Source organism: Lonchura striata, chromosome 1 (assembly GCF_046129695.1).
Source record: "Lonchura striata isolate bLonStr1 chromosome 1, bLonStr1.mat, whole genome shotgun sequence".
NCBI lineage: Eukaryota > Metazoa > Chordata > Aves > Passeriformes > Estrildidae > Lonchura > Lonchura striata.
Window position 1 is genome coordinate 2,054,519 of NC_134603.1, and position 15,609 is coordinate 2,070,127.

Below are 15,609 nucleotides of genomic sequence, written 5' to 3' on the forward strand. Positions count from 1 at the left end.
GATGGGAAGGAATTTAATAAAAAAAGGAAAAAACCATCTCGGTGGTGGCTCAAATGCCCCGTTGATGGAATTTGATGTGCAGAGGGAACAGATGGGGCTTCGCCGACGCCGGCAGCCGAGTGACAGCTCGCGGTGCCGCGCAATCAAATTCCACTCGCTCAACTTCCCAACACGCCCGGGCTGGCAGGTGAGTGACTGAGCTGCTCTCATCCTACCTGGAAAACTGAAATCCAGCCTTTCTTTCCCATTCGTTCTTCCCTGCACCAGTCAAGGATGATTTAATTCCATGCGTGTACGGATGGGAGCGGGCGCTGAGCTTCCCTGTCCGGCTGCGGGGAGCGGACAAGCCAAGCATGGAAATTTGTTGGATTGATGGTGGAAGCGTGGGATTTGCTTAGAGAATTGTTCTGGCACGTTTGGGTGCTGAGGGGAAAAATTCCTGCTGTGTTTGGGGCTGGCAAGGAGCACTTCTGGGGCTGCTCCAGAGGTGGGAAGTCGCTGAAGGGCGTCTTCATCCGTTGGTTCTCTGGGAGCTCCGTGCTTTGGGTTAAATAAATTCATGGAATCATGGAATGGTTTGGGTTGGGAGCTTGAAGATCATCCAGTTCCAGCACTCTGCCAGGAGCAGGGACACCTTCCACTATTCCAGGTTGCTCCAAGCCCTGTCCAACCTGGCCTTGGACACTTCAGGGATGGGGCATCCATAGTTTCCCTGGGAAATTTGTGCCAGGGCCTACCCACCCTCCCAGGGAAGAATTTCTTCCCAATATCCCATCTATCCCTGCCCTCTGGCAGTGGGAAGCCATTTCGTTCTGTTTTGCCTCTCCAGGTTCTTGTCCAAGGTTCCTCTCCAGCTCTCTTGGAACCCTTTTAGGCAATGGAGGGGGCTCCAAGTTCTCCCTACAACCCTTTTTTTTTCCCAAGCTGAACAACCCCAGATCTCCCAGCTTTTCCTCGTAGCAAAGTGTCTCTATCCCTCCGATCATTTTTGTGGACCTAAGGTACTGAGGGCTGTGTGAATTCCTGCAAAATGTCTCGATTCCAAGCAATGATCCATGTTTTTCTCTCTCTCCAGCACTGAGATTGCACTCCACACCCAGTCCTGGGGTCTTTCCACCCAGCCTGAGCAGATCCTCAACGTGCCGCTACATTGCCAGGTCTGTACTCATGGGAATCAGGAATGATGTGCTCCATCTTTGGAATTATGCTCAGGAAGGAATCAGGAGCTTCTGGAGCAGCTGTTGAGCTGCAGGATGATTTGGTGAAGCTCTGGCTGCTGCTTTTACACAGATTCTACTTCGAGGTGGTTTTAAGCTCAGCCAGAGTTTCCCCACCCTCCCAGGGAAGAATTTCTTCCCAGTATCCCATCTATCCCTGCCCTCTGGCAGTGGGAAGCCATTCCTCCTTTTCCTGCCACTCCAGCCCTTGTCCCAGGTCCCTCTCCAGCTCTCCTGGAGCCCCTTTAGGCACTGGAGGGGGCTCCAAGATCCACCTGGACAGCCAGGCTGGACATTCCCAACTCTTCCAGTCTGGCTGCAGAGCAGAGGGGCTCCAGCCCTTGGAGCATCTCCATGGTTTCCTCTGGATCTGCTCCAGCAGCTCCACATCCTCCTCCTGTTGGACCCCAGAGCTGGAGGCAGCTCCGCAGGTGAGATCTCACCTGAGTGGGGCTGAGGGGCAGAAATTCCTCCTTTTCTCCTGCCCACGCTGTGGGATGAGCCTGGGACATTCTGGGCTACCATGGCTGGTTCATGTGGAGTTTCTCATCCACCAACTCCCTCGAGTCTGTCTCCTCAGGGCTGCCCTCAATCCATTCCCCACCCAGCCTGGATTTGTGCTTGGGATTACCCACCTCACATCCAGGACCTTACACTTGGCCTTGCACCTCCTTTTAATCCAGGAGCTGCAGGCAGCCAACAATTACAGAGGTAAAAAAGTGCATTTCCTCTGAAAATAAGTTCCTTGAACCTGTGGTTTTCATGGATGATGCACTGCATCCTCATCAAACCAGATCTGACTGTTCCCTACCACTGAATTACCTACTTGGAGAGATCTGATGTGCCCCCCATTGTTTGTGTTCACTTCCCCTCTTCACCTGGTCCCACACATCCCAAGAGCTGCTGGATAATTCCCTCTCCAGCTGATGGAAAACGTGTCCTAAGCAACTTCTGAGCTCCTTAAGTAGCTTCTAGTGGGACCAGGCAATTAGAAAGGAGCTTTTCTGCTCTTTGGTGGTACTTTTTGTTCCTGTGGCCATCACGTAGGTGCTCGTTCTTTGAGGTTCATGAGCAGGTGCCCACTTGAAGGCCATGAATAGCATCAGGCCCAGCTGGTGGGACGTGTCCTGAAGAGCCCTCCAAGTCATTCAGCCTTGGCAACCTGTGCTGCACAAGGAGAGGATGTTTCCTTCCTCACCATATTCCCCAAGAGTGTGGGAAACCCTCTCCATGCTCAAAAAATCCGAGGAGAGAATGAGAGTTATGGGGGCAGGAAGGGATCTCAGTGGTGACTTTGGTGTTACCTTGCAGATTTTTAATTATTTGGGGTAAAATCAGCCAAAAATTGAAAAGACTTAAGGGCTTATGAGCATGAACTTCCTAAATATTTCACTCTCCAAGGGTGGGCTTCTCTGTGGTTTCAGGTATTGTTGAGGTGTCTTCTCCGTGTCCTTGTGGTGTTGGAGCTGGAGGTTTCCCCTGACCTTGTTTCTCTTTCTCCCTCAGCCGTGCTGTGCAGAGGAGCTTGGCCATCATCCGTCAAGCCAAGCAGAAGAAGAAAAAGAAGGAATATTGTATGTACTACAACCGCTTCGGGAAGTGCAATCGGGGCGAGAGCTGCCCCTACATCCATGATCCAGAGAAAGTGGCCGTCTGCACCAGGTAGGGATGGACACGGAATTGTGGTGAACTGGGACATTGGGTGGCTTTGGTGTTTCCTTGTGGGGTATTCCTAAGGGAAACAAACGGATAATAGAGATGTTAGACAACAGGGATGGGAGTTCTGGGTCAGGTGTAGGTTCTGCGCTGCTGGGTTGGAAGGAGGAGGACAAGAAGAGGCCAGAGAATCATGGAATTGTTTTGGTTGGAAGGAGCATCAAAGATCTTTCCATTTCAAACCCCTGCCATGGGCAGGGACACCTTCCACTATCCCAGGTTGCTCCAAGCCCTGTCCAGCCTGGCCTGGAACACTTTCAAGGATGGGAATTCTCTGGTAATTCCATTCCCACCAGCCTCACAGGGAAAAGTATCTTCCTAATATCCTATCTATCCCTCTGGGAAACCATTTTCCTTGTCCTGTCACTCCATCCTTTGTCCCAAATCCCTCTTTGGCTCTCTTGGAGCCTATTTAGTCACTGGAAGGGGCTCTGAGGTCCCTTTGGAGCCTTCTTTTCTGGGCTGGGTGACTTGAGCCCCTGCCCTGACCACACTCCAGGTTACTCCTTCAGGAACATTCCTCAGATCCATTTGGATCAGTCCAGCAGGTTTGAATCCCTCAGCCAGTGACGTCGTGCAACTCCGAGACTCAGTGATTTATTCCAGGAGAACTGATCCATGTTGGCAGTTCATTAGACCTGCCCAAGAGTTGATTAAATTCCATTATGAGTCATTTAAAAAGTGCAGAAGAGCCAACTCCACTGATGAACTCCTGGAGTAATTTCTCCATAAAATTGTCGCTGTGCTGGAATCACTTGGAAGTTGCTCAAAGCTAGATGGAGACGATAGAGGAAGGAAAGGTGATTTATTGTTTTTTTAACTGATTTTACTCCTTCTCACTCATTCCCCCATAACTAATCCCATAACTCCTTGCCTACTTTAGGAATTGTGCTCCTTGAAGTCTTCTGGCTCTCCAACCTGTCTCACTTCCATGGATCACTGGAGGACAACACTGATTTCTCCCAGTTTTGTGTCTCCTCATCCTTGTTCCTTTATCTCCAATCCCATTCTTTAGCTTTCCCTTGTAATTTTTAAATTTTGTTAATCTGCTCTCACAGTGATCAATCCTAGGAAAACTCTTGACATCCTCATGTGCTTTTGGATCTTCGTTCCTCTTCTGGGCCTGTCTTTGCTCCTTGTGGTCACTGGCCACTCTCACCTGGAGCTTCATCCGGCATCTCATAGAATGGGATCATAGAATCCTGGAATGGTTTGGACTGGAAAGGACCTTCAAGATCATCCACTCCACCTCCTTGCCATTGGCAGGGTCACCTTCCTCTATCCCAGGTTGCTCCAAGCCTTGTCCAACCTGGCCTTGGACACTTCCAGGGATGGGAAATCCACAGCTTTTCTTGCAACTTGGAATAATCAGGGCTCTAGGAAGGACTTTTCTCCTTCTGGGAGCATCATGTCTGAATTTTGGGATACAAACCTTGCTCTGCCTACTAATGAGCAGCCAAATGTGATGAAAGAATAAAATCTATCAGGAATCACCAGCTGCTCTTCCAACAAGGGGGATCTGTACTCACTTAGGGTGTGAAACAGGTTTGTGGATGAGCTCAGCAGCGATTGTGTGGTTTTGTATAAAACATTTTGTGCATTTTGTGACCCACCTCATGTCCAACCTGCCCCATCTGCTTTGTCTCCAGGTTTCTCCGTGGCACGTGCAAGAAGACGGATGGGACCTGTCCGTTTTCCCACAAGGTGTCCAAGGACAAGGTCTGTGTGACTTCCCAAGGGGAATATGGCTCTGTGTGCAAAGGGGTGGTTGCGGGAAGGTTCTTCCTCACTGAGTGCTTCCAGCTGAGTTTGGAGTTTCCTTGCTGAGCTCTTCAGGCTCCTGAATCGTGACAGACCCATGGAATGGTTTGGGATGGATGAGACCTTCAGGATCGTCTCATTCCTGCCCCTCTGCTGTGGTCAGGGGCACCTTCCACTGTCCCAGGTTGCTCCAAGCCCCATCCAAGCTGGCCTTGAATTTTTCCAGGGATGGGGCATCCACAGCTTCTCTGGGCAACCTGTGCCAGGGCCTCTCCACCCTGTGGCTGAGGTCTAGAAAAGACCTATGAGGTCTTAGGGGTCTAAAAAAGACTTCCAAGATCATCAAGTCCATTTAGTTGCTTCTAATCCTTCCCTACTTCCATAAGATCACATTTCCCTGGAAATCCCTCTGTGCTGGGGTCGGAGGATGTTTTAACAAACATAACTTGGAGGTATGAATGAATAAAAACCAATTCTAAAACGCCAAGCAGCAAAATCAGGTTGAAACCACGGCAAAACAACTTCGGAGTTCATTGTTTTCCACCTTCTTGGTGCACTTGGAGCTCTGTGGTTTTATTGCACAAGGTGGAAAAATAATTGAGGGTTTTAATTTTGGGTTTATCAGTGGTGATTTAGCACTTCAGCCTGTGTTTAGTGGCTGGGCTCTCCACTTGGATGTAGCTTTGGAGACTCCAGCAGGGAAGCTGAGGTGCCTGTGGCTGAGTTCTTTGTCCATGGGGAGCTCATAAGTTATCCGGGAAGTCGCTCCGAATGACACACGGAGCACCAGATGTTTTTTACATGGATTTCTCTTCAGAGTCACTTAATCACCAGTACATAAAACAGGGATGGGGACAGCTGCATTCCCTGGCTCGTGGCGTGTCAGAGCAGGAATGGGGATGAGGATTGATAGATGGAAAAAAAAAATTTGGGCTTTTTTTTCTTTTGTCCTGTGACAGCATCAGACTTTCAGAAATAAGGAAGCCAAGAATGAAGTTTTGCAGTAGGATTGGCTGTTGGTTTATCTAAAATTATTGTAATTAGCGAGGCCAACTACTTGTCATCCAAGTAAACAAAGTGCAACTCTCTGCCTGCACCTCTGAGGTGAAGGATTGAAATTCATCCACAGACCCCTAAACTTCAAATTAAATGGAATTTCAGAAGGTGGTGAAGTCTCTTTTGGTCCCAGGGCAGAAAACCTAGGTGAAACTTGGGAATTGGACACGCCCAAGGAGCTGTTGCAGTTGGTGGTTTATCCACCAAAGAATGTTGGATGTGGGTGAATTTGTGGTCTCTCTACCCAGGAATATTCCTTGGCATGTTTAAATTCCTGATGGAGATGTGGCCTCAGTTTCCCCTCCAGGAACACTTGGTCCCTCAAGGAGGACCTCCAGATTTGGCTTCTGGGCTCTGGTTTGGGTGAATAAATAGAGAATGATGGAAAACTCAACCTTTAGCAGCACCTCACCAGTTTGAGAAGGATAACAGTGATACTGTGGTAATAAAACCGAATTAAAAAGGAGTGACCGTGTCAAGGAGCTGTTTGCCAATAGCATTTTGGGGACAGAATCCCTGGGATGGGATCCCGTGGATTGCAGTGACCTCAACCCATCTCACCTTTATCCTGAGCTAATGAAGCATCACCTAAACTCAAGATGAATAATTAATTAACAAATCAAAATCAAAGCAGGCAGCACCAGCTCTGAAAAGCTTCCGGAGCTCGTTTTTCCTGCCATGCTCCGTTGGGAAGGGGAATTATTTTTCACAGGATTAACCAACCTGAGGGTGGTTCAAAGGTCTCCCTGTTTGCCACCTTGTCATCAGCAAGGGCTGGAAGAGAAACAGCCTCCTCCATAGAGTTCAAACTTGTTCCAGGGTGATTTATTGCCATGGGAATGCTGCTTCCTAAAGCGGGAAGCAACTTCACTTTCCAAGTCCTGGAGCTCCCCATTAAGCCGGGTGATTCTTGGCAAAGGTGGCTTTTCCCTCATTTATCAGGGCTGGGAAAAGCAGGTGGAGGCACTCAGAAGAAGAATGAAGCAGTTTTCCTCCTGCTCATGGAGTTTTTGGGGTAAATTCCCACCTTTTCCTCAGGTGAAGGATTGTGCAGGGTTGGTTTCTGGCTGTTTGAGTTGAGGTTTTATTGTGATCCATATTTTTTTCCATGTGGGATGGTGTGGTGGTTTGGGGATTCCTGATTTCTTTGGTCCTATCGATTTCACTGTGTGGTTACTGGAGAGAGACATCCCAAAACCTCCTCATCAGAGAAAGTTCAGGTTGTTGTGTATCTCACCTCAGTGGGATTTCACTGGGATGGGATATCCAGACCAGGAGGTGAAGGATCAAAGGCTGGTGGGGCTTGGCTCTTGGTGTCAGGACAAAACTGTTTCTCAGCCTTTGTGCACTCCCATGCCTCAGTGTCCCTACTGAGAAATGGGAATAATCACTATTTTCTGGGGGAAAAAAAATCACTGTTTTCTATGGAAAACTGCCTGGATTCAGCTGTCACAGCAGCAGGGAACTTTTCCCTCTCCTAGAGCAGCAAACCCTTTGCTCCAAGCAGGGAATGGTCTCCAGGATGGAGGATGGCTCCAGATTGTCACGGAGCTTTGCAGATCCAAACTCCAGTGGTTTTCATCACCCTCTGGTGATGGAAGAAAGAACCTGGGGAAGAGGGAAAAGCTCTTCTTGTTCTGCCATCCCACTATCCCACATTGCTCCAAGCCCTGTCCAACCTGGCCTTGGGCACTTCCAGGGATGGGGCAGCCGCAGCTTCTCTGGGAAACCTGTGCCAGGGCCTCACAGTTCAAAGAATTTTGCTCCACAAGAGACTCAGGCAGAGCCTTTGGGTGCGAATCACCCGCTGAAGTGACACACAGGGAATTTTTCCACAATGGATCAGAAACACTGACACATCCCAGCAATGGGGAGAAACCAGGAAATCTGAAGGAAGCAAAGGTTGCGAGAGGCCGGGACTCGAGAAGCCGCCCGCTGCTGTTCCAACAGCTTTTCCCCTTGAGGAACTCGGAAAGAATCAGCATTTTTCTCCCTAATAGAGCTTCAAAACTCAGTTGTGAGCAATTTGGAGGCTCACGTGGAGTTTCGGGTTCATTTAGCTGCTGCCTCCAGAGCTTGTAGAGAGTCAAAGCTGTCGAAGGCGGCCGCAGCGCCCCAGTGCCTTGAATTAATGTTATTGTTATTTGTGTGGACGTGCTGGGGTGCAAACAAGGTTAATTGAAATGAGAGCGCTGCTTCCTCTTGATAATGGCTCGGGCTTGACAGCGAGGAGGAGTTTATTTTTGTCGGAGAGCTGCCTTTATTATCCCTTTTTATTAGAGCTAATTTGGGCTCTATATCAAAAACTACATTAAGGGAATCGTTTACGGTCACACCACCAGCACTGCCAAAGATCGCCCCAGAGCCCTGTCCTTTATGTTAATGTCTGCAGTTAAAAGACAATTAAAAATAAACTCTCCTCTTTTAAAGCACCCTTTGTTTTCTTTCCTCTCGGCCTCCAGCGAGGCAATTTAGTTCAACCCTTAATGTGCCCTTCAGGGATAAAGGATTTTTCTGGCTAGCCCCAGCCATGGTTATTGGAGGATTGTAAATATTACTTGGGGATGCCTGAACTGGTGGGACCAGGATGCTACCAGGTGAATGAGGAGATCAATACCACACCGAGCAGTGAGGAAATTCGGGATGTAGGAGCAGGAGGAGCCGGACCTTCGGGAAGTGCACATTCCAGGCGGCAGCTGCCTGGTCGGGGCGGGAAGCTGCCGGCGGTTGCCGGTGAGTTAAGGATGCTGAAATATGGCAGCAGGCTGGTAATTTGTTTTTAATGATAACAGCTGGCAGAAGGTGAAGTTTGTGCTTCGAGGACGACGAGGAGAATCCTTGCTCCGCCGGTTTTCCCCGTCGGCTGTCGCGCTGCGGAAACTCGGGAGCACGGGATCGGGGATCTGCTCCGTGTATCCCGCTCTGCTCTCCTTTGTCCAATGCTCAGGGCAGGAGACTGGGCTCTCCTCATTTCACTCCCTCCTGGAGCATCCCTGCCTTCCCCAGTGTGCAGGGACAGGCATCATAGCGCTGGGGAATTCCAGGATAATGCCTTGGAATGATGCAGCCCCCCCCCAAATCCTTGCAGAGGGGCTTTTTTCCCCCTTTCTAGGCACCACCTTTTGGAGACTTCATCAAACCCCTTTCCAGCCAGCTCCACAGAAGAGCCAAATGGGAAGCACCCCCAGGGTGCTGTTTTGGCCTTTGTGATGGCCAAAATTTCCTCTGGGGTGTTGGGATTCTCTCTGAGAATTCCCTGCTGGGTGTAATCCCTGCGCCACTTTCCCCATCTCCATCATTGCATCATTCCTTGCAAAAGATGTTTCCGGAATTTATGACATTTCCCTCTCCCTTCCCTACACTTTCCAGAGGGAATTTTCTTCCTGGTGGCAGTTCCCAGCTTTTCACCCTCTCTCCAGCATCCTGAAGGATGCTGAGGGAAGCGCCTTCGCTCCCTGCATATCCAAACACCGGGAACACGTAATACCAGGGAGCTGCCTTGCAGGAGACCAATGGAAGAGCTAAAAACACCTCTGGGATCGGTGGCTGGCAAAAGATTTCTATTTATTTTACGTTTGTCACGCTTTTATTTCAGGTCTGGGGGGTTGCAGTGATTCCGAGTCACGGGTTTAGGGAATTGCTGACGGATTTCTCCTCCTCTTTGCAGATGCCGGTGTGTTCCTACTACTTGAAAGGGATCTGCAGCAACAGCAATTGCCCCTACAGCCATGTCTACGTGTCCAGGAAGGCAGAAGTGTGCCAAGATTTCCTCAAAGGATATTGTCCCATGGGAGAAAAGGTAAAGAGGGATTTATCCCAGCTGTTGTGGGCCAAAGCCAAAGCCATGAGCAGCATCCTTTACCAGCTACGGCACCACAGGGAAGAGCTGGAAGCTGCTCAGCATCTGGATGTGATGAGCAACAGTCCTGTGCTTTTCCAAAGGGTTTTGGCAAAGTGGTTTGGTTGGGAAAAAAGGGAGAGAAATCAAAGGCTTCAGTTCAGCAACATGCTGACGTTTCCCTGGTAAGAGCCACCACGTGGTGTTCGTGTTATCAGTGTCTGAGCTGATGCACCTGCCCTGAAAAGCATCTGTTTCTCACAGAAACAGATGAAAAATGAAGGAAAATATTTAGTATTCCCTGTTTTACCTAGAAAACCCACAGGCATTAATGCTTATATTCCACTCTGTCTCCGTGACAGGTTAAAACTTGAGCCTTAAATCCTGTGGCTTAGTTTTAGGAGCAAGACCAGCCTTGCTCAGCCAGCTCAGTGTCTGGCTGTGCCTGGGGGATTCATGGAGCCACCTCCAGGTCCTGGAGATGGTTTGGATCTGTGCAGTGGAGTCCCACATGGTCTTCACGTGCACCTCGGGGAGAGTTGCAACCTCACCCATGAGCTTTTGGTACCTGATGTAACATGGAAATTTTGGGAGCAGCTTTCCTGGAGCAGGGCTTGGAGCCAGCTGCCATTTGCTGTTCCAAAGGAATTTGGAAAACACACAGGATCTCACCTTTTCTGTGTCATGGCTAAGGGAGAGGGTTGGCCGTGCTGGTGTTCCCTTGGGAATCCAAGTGACTGTCCTGACTCCTCTTTGACCTTTTCCAAATGGGTTATGGGTTATGGGATGGGATTTCTGCTCATCCATTTGTGACCAGCAGGAATGGGGGGGAATTCTGCCCCTCTGCCCCACTCAGGTGAGACCCCACCTGCAGAGCTGCCTCCAGCTCAGCATCCAACAGAAGGAGGATGTGGAGCTGCTGGAGTGAGTCCAGAGGAGGCCAAAGGCTGGAGCCCCTCTGCTTTGCAGCCAGACTGGGAGAGCTGGAGATGTCCAGCCTGGAAAGGGAAGGCTCTGAGGAGACCTCAGAACCATTTCTAAGGGGCTAACGGGGCTCCAGGAGAGCTGGAGAGGGACTTTGGAGAAGGGATGGAGTATGAGGACACAGGGAATGGGTTCCCACTGCCAGAGAGCAGGGATAGATGGGATATTGGGAAGAAGCAATTCCCTGTGAGAGTGGTGAGGCCCTGGCACAGGTCGTCCAGAGGAGTTGTGGGTGCCCCAGAGGACTCCTGTCCTCCTTTTCTCCATCCTGGTAGCACTCGTTTGCAGAGGTACAGCCCATCAGGAGAAGCCATAGGTGCTCAGATCCCACCAGCGTGGCCACCAGCCTGTCCCAGAATCCAAACACAACGTTGGATAGAATCCTAACATCATTTAGGCTGGAAAAGACCTCTCAGATCATTGAGCCCAGCTTTGAACCCAGCACTGTCAAGTCACACTAAACCCCATCTGGTGCTTTCCTCATCCTTTCCCGAGGAGAAACCACCAAAAAGCAAAAACCAGGGAAAAAAGCCTAAAGTGAGAGTTTTAAGGAAAGCAGGACACCAGCAGCAGCAGAAGGAAGCTCTAATAAATTAGTCTGGGCCTAATTACTTTTTGTGGCAGCGTGTGGAGGGGGACTTGATGCAGGATAAACATTCCCTCAGAAGGAAAACACAGGCATCCTGCCACCTCCCTCCAGCGTAGCGCCAACCACGCAGGCAGGGTCCCGACAATTATTTTTAAAATATTCCAATTTAAATGAAAATATAAAAGAGATATTTAGAATATTTATTCTATTAGGAAAAGTGCTTACGGCGTCACTTTGGGAATGTCGGGAAAGCATTCTCCTCCAGATGATGGATAGCAGCCTGTAATTATATATGGGGAGAAATTGCTGAGCGGGCCATATTTAACTGGGGAGGAGAAATTCCAGCTTGGGCCATTAAGGGTTAATTTTATTCTCTAAATAATATAAAAAGTGCTGAGTCCGTGCCTTTGCTCCAAGTAGAAAGTCCTCAAATGGACCCCGGAGAGTTTATAATATTCTACTGAATCAAGGAAAAATGTTAACCTCGCTTCATAAAACGATGGCTTGTTAAAGATGCGCAGTCCCTTTTCTTGTGAATTATTTAGGATGGGAGTAAATCTTCCCTCGTTCTGCCTTTCCCTGTCCGAGCAGCGTTGGTTTGAAGCACAAAGAGCACGGAATGCGAAGGTGTGCGACTCTGGTGGAGCACCCTGGGTGGATAAACTCGGATGAGGATGATCAATAATTAGGAATTTAGGCTGTTTTATGTGGATTTTTGGCACGCTGGGCTCCTCTCCCAGTTGCGTTTTCCTCTTTGTGCCCTCCCAAACAAACACAATTCCTGATTTTTAGCAGACCTCCATCAAAAATGTCCATTATTATCCATAATTTATGACGTGTCGTTGGCAGTGTTGTCTCTTAAGGACTTCCTAGGATCTGTTGCAGCATTCTCAGGACAAGTTGATCCCCCTTTGACCCATTCCATGGATTGTAATTCCAGCTGATCTTCATCCAAATAACACCAGGACTGACCCGCTCTGGCTTCACCAGGAATTTAGAATTGAGTGAGAAAGCTTTAATTTTGCATTCCCAAGTCCTTTTTTCAGGAATGTGGATTGTAGAGGATCTAAATCCACCCTTGGAGAAGGGGACAGCTCCAGTACAAGACCATGACCACATCCTTCGTAAAGGGAATGTTACCCCCAACATAATTAATTGGCCTAAAGTTGGACCTGATGATTTTGGAGAGTTTTTCCAACCTTAACAGTTCTGGAATTCTGTTTCCAGAAGGGAGCTGGTGGCAGAGCTAGGACCTTGGTGTCCAGCATTCCTACAGGTTCCTTGATCATGGGCTAGGAAGTTCCTCCACCATTTGTGCTTCCTAAAAGGATCATCCCTAAACACAACGTCAAACGTGTCCTTAAAAGCCATGGAGTGATTCCCACCTTGGAGAACTCTGTCCCAGCTTTCCTGGAGCTCCCTGCCCTTCTCTGGCACCCTGACCTGGTCATGCTGGGAGGTCCCTCTGGGCTGGCCACCTGCGCTGGAGGAAGCCCCAAGAGGGAAGTGGGAAGAGAGGGAGAAATGGGGCCTCTTGCAGGTTCTTCCCAGGGTTTTCCGGAGATGTTTTCATGAGCTGCTCTACGGTCAGAGTTCCTCTGTGGTTCCACATCCCTCCTCCCATATGGAGCCTTGTGCAGGGCCTTGGAGGAGGAATTCTCTAGGAGAGGATGGGATGAGGCTGGTGGGTGTGAGGGATGAGGAAGCACCAGTGAGTGAAGTGTCTGCAGTGACGTGACCCCAGAGCAAGGGACAACCAAGAGGAGACATTGGGTGGAGACATTGTGGATGGCCCATCCCTGGAAGTGTCCAAGGCCAGGTTGGACGGGGCTTGGAGCAACCTGGGATAGTGGAAAGTGTCCCTGCCTGTGCCAGGGGGTTGGAGCAGGGTGGGCTTTAAGGACCTTTCCAACCCAAACCAAATTTGATAGCAAAACATGGGCTGGGATCTCTGTGTGGCTGAGAGCCTGGAGCTGAGAGCTGATCCATTGATGATCCCAAGGAGCACCTGCCTTGGGATTTGCTTTTAGGCACAAAAGATGAAGGAGGAAAGATTTAGATGGGATATTGGGAAGAATTCATTCCTGTGAGGGTGCTGAGGCCCTGGCACAGGTTGCCCAGAGGAGCTGTGGCTGCTTTATCCCTGGAAGTGTCCAAGGCCAGGTTGGACAGGGCTTGGAGCAACTTGGGATAGTGGGAGGTGTCCCTGCCCACAGCAGGGGTTTGGAATGAGATCATTAAGGTCCCTTCCAACCCAAACCACTCAACGATTCCATTGCTGCATCCATATTTATATTAAATAATCTTCCCCACTCCGTGCCCATTAGTGCCAGAACTGCATTAAATCCCTCTCTCCGGATTGTTTCCATCGTCTGCCTGGGAGCCCGTGGGTAAATTGTTCCCTCATGGGAGCTGTTAAACGGTGAGACACAGATTAAACAACGAATCTTCCCTGGAAAGGCATGGGGAGATGTACTGGAATAAATCATGGATAAGAGGAGAATCTGTTCCCATCCCTCTGGAGCCCCGACTGGCACAACCAGCCTTGTGATGGTGAGGCTGGACACGGGGAGCTGCCATGGCAGGAGGGTTGAGCTGTGCTGGGACTGCTCATCCCAGCTCATCTTATTCCTAAAATCCATCTTTTTGTTGGACCAACAGCTCTGATTTCCACCTTATCTATGTAAAAAATATGGGACAGGGGCAGCACTGCCTGAGGAAGTGCTGCTTCCTTGGGAAGAATAATTTTCCTCCCCCAGGTGGAGCTTGGTGGTTTTTTGCAGTGGCAGCTGCTGGATTTTGCTGTAGAATATCCAAATGTGGGGATTTTTTTCTCAGCTGAAACCTCGTTCATGTGTGGCTTTTTGTATGTTTGGTTGGTTATTTTTTCCTTTTCTGGAAAGTTCAGCAATTTCCCACCAGAAACGTAATGTTTTTGTGTGTCTGATACTTTCAGTTTAACACATTTCTTTAGAGAAAACCACATGAGCTGTGTTACAACAGTAAATATTAAATGTCTGTGGGGTTTTCTCTTAATTATCTAGTGATTATTAATGATCCAGGCAGCAGCCTGGGATCCTTATTTTCCTTAATCTTTTTTCATGGAAGTGTGAAGTTCAACACTGTTCATGCTTTCAGATCTCAGCTGACTTTTCTGGTTCAACCAGCATTTTTCTTTCATCACAGACATCAGATCTTGACATTTTGATCTCAGGTTGACTCCCAACCAGCTTGGTTTTTCCTTGAGGAACTCTTGAACACAAGTTTGTCCAGCCCTGGCACAGGCTGACCTGGCAAGTTGTGGAATGCTCATTCCTGGAGGGATTTAAGAGCCCTGTGGAAGTGGCACTTGTGGACATGACTTAGTGGTGGCCTTGGCTGAGGAAATGGCATTTTTCAACCTAAACAATTCCCTGATTCTATAATAATTTGGAATTAGCTGATGGAGGGCTCTGCCTTTGATAGCTCTTTTATAGTCCACTGCAGCTGAATGAAAATCAACTAGAAAAGCAACTTAATTTCATTTATCCTTAATTTTGGCTCTGGCTGACAGATGTTTTCTGGGAGCTTGATTTGGGATTTTGTTTTTCCCCCATAATGTATAGCAGAAATCTTCAGTCACCAAACTGATGAGCAAGTGGAATTTTTATTTAAAATGAAGTATGTATAGGATTAGTAAGGAGGCTGTTTTTAAGGTCATCAGTAGTGTCCAGGATGGATTTGAGCTGGCTGAAAATCTCTCCAGATTCATCCTCTTGGTTTGCTGGGGGTGTTGAGTCCTTGTCCACATCCTCTAGGCAATAATAAATGATAAATCCCAGTTGTGACAATGAGATCTTCCCGTTGGAAGCACTTTGTAGCCTTCAGAAGAGGTTTAAAACTGATCAGGATTCTTCCATGGCCAATCCTATCCTTGTATCTCTGTGGAAATCTTGTGGGTTTCCAGTTGTATCTTGTGGTTTGTAATGGGATAATGAGGGTTCTTATTGCTCCTTTAATTTAACTGTAGCATCTCCAACCGAACTCTGATCCTTGCATTAAAGATGGAGCTTATCAGGATGCACTGGAGCTGCTTAATAGCCTGGGATTGTTGATAACAGCACCAAGATAAATCCCAGGCTGAGATTTCCTCTTTCTTACACTTTAGTATCTTTGTAAAAGGAGATGGGGCACAAAATGTGAAAATTGGGAAGTCTGGGAGAAGAGCAGCCACAGGGATCACAGTTCTAAAGTGGGAATGTAGTGATGAGGCAGAGACTTCCTGATTTCAGCCTGAACTTCTGTAAAGATGAACACAAAACCCAGCAGATTGGGTTTTTTGCTTCTTGTCTGGAATCTCCCTTTGATCTGATCTGTTCTCTGTTGGAAAATCCCCACATCCCGTGAGCAGTGGGTGATTCCCAGGATCACAGAATGGCTCAGGTTGGAAGGGACCACAATGGTGCATC

At 48.6% G+C, this 15,609-nt stretch overlaps 1 protein-coding gene across 1 annotated transcript in view; it reads left to right on the forward strand.

Moving 5' to 3' along the window:
- ZC3H3 (zinc finger CCCH-type containing 3) overlaps window positions 1–15,609 on the forward strand; it is a 127,290-nt gene that overhangs the window by 95,674 nt on the left and 16,007 nt on the right. The window contains exons 6-9 of the mRNA XM_077781788.1: window positions 1,076–1,157; window positions 2,724–2,879; window positions 4,583–4,652; window positions 9,418–9,549. Of these exons, the coding sequence (XP_077637914.1) occupies window positions 1,076–1,157; window positions 2,724–2,879; window positions 4,583–4,652; window positions 9,418–9,549 (440 nt within the window). The remainder of the gene's footprint in view (window positions 1–1,075; window positions 1,158–2,723; window positions 2,880–4,582; window positions 4,653–9,417; window positions 9,550–15,609) is intronic.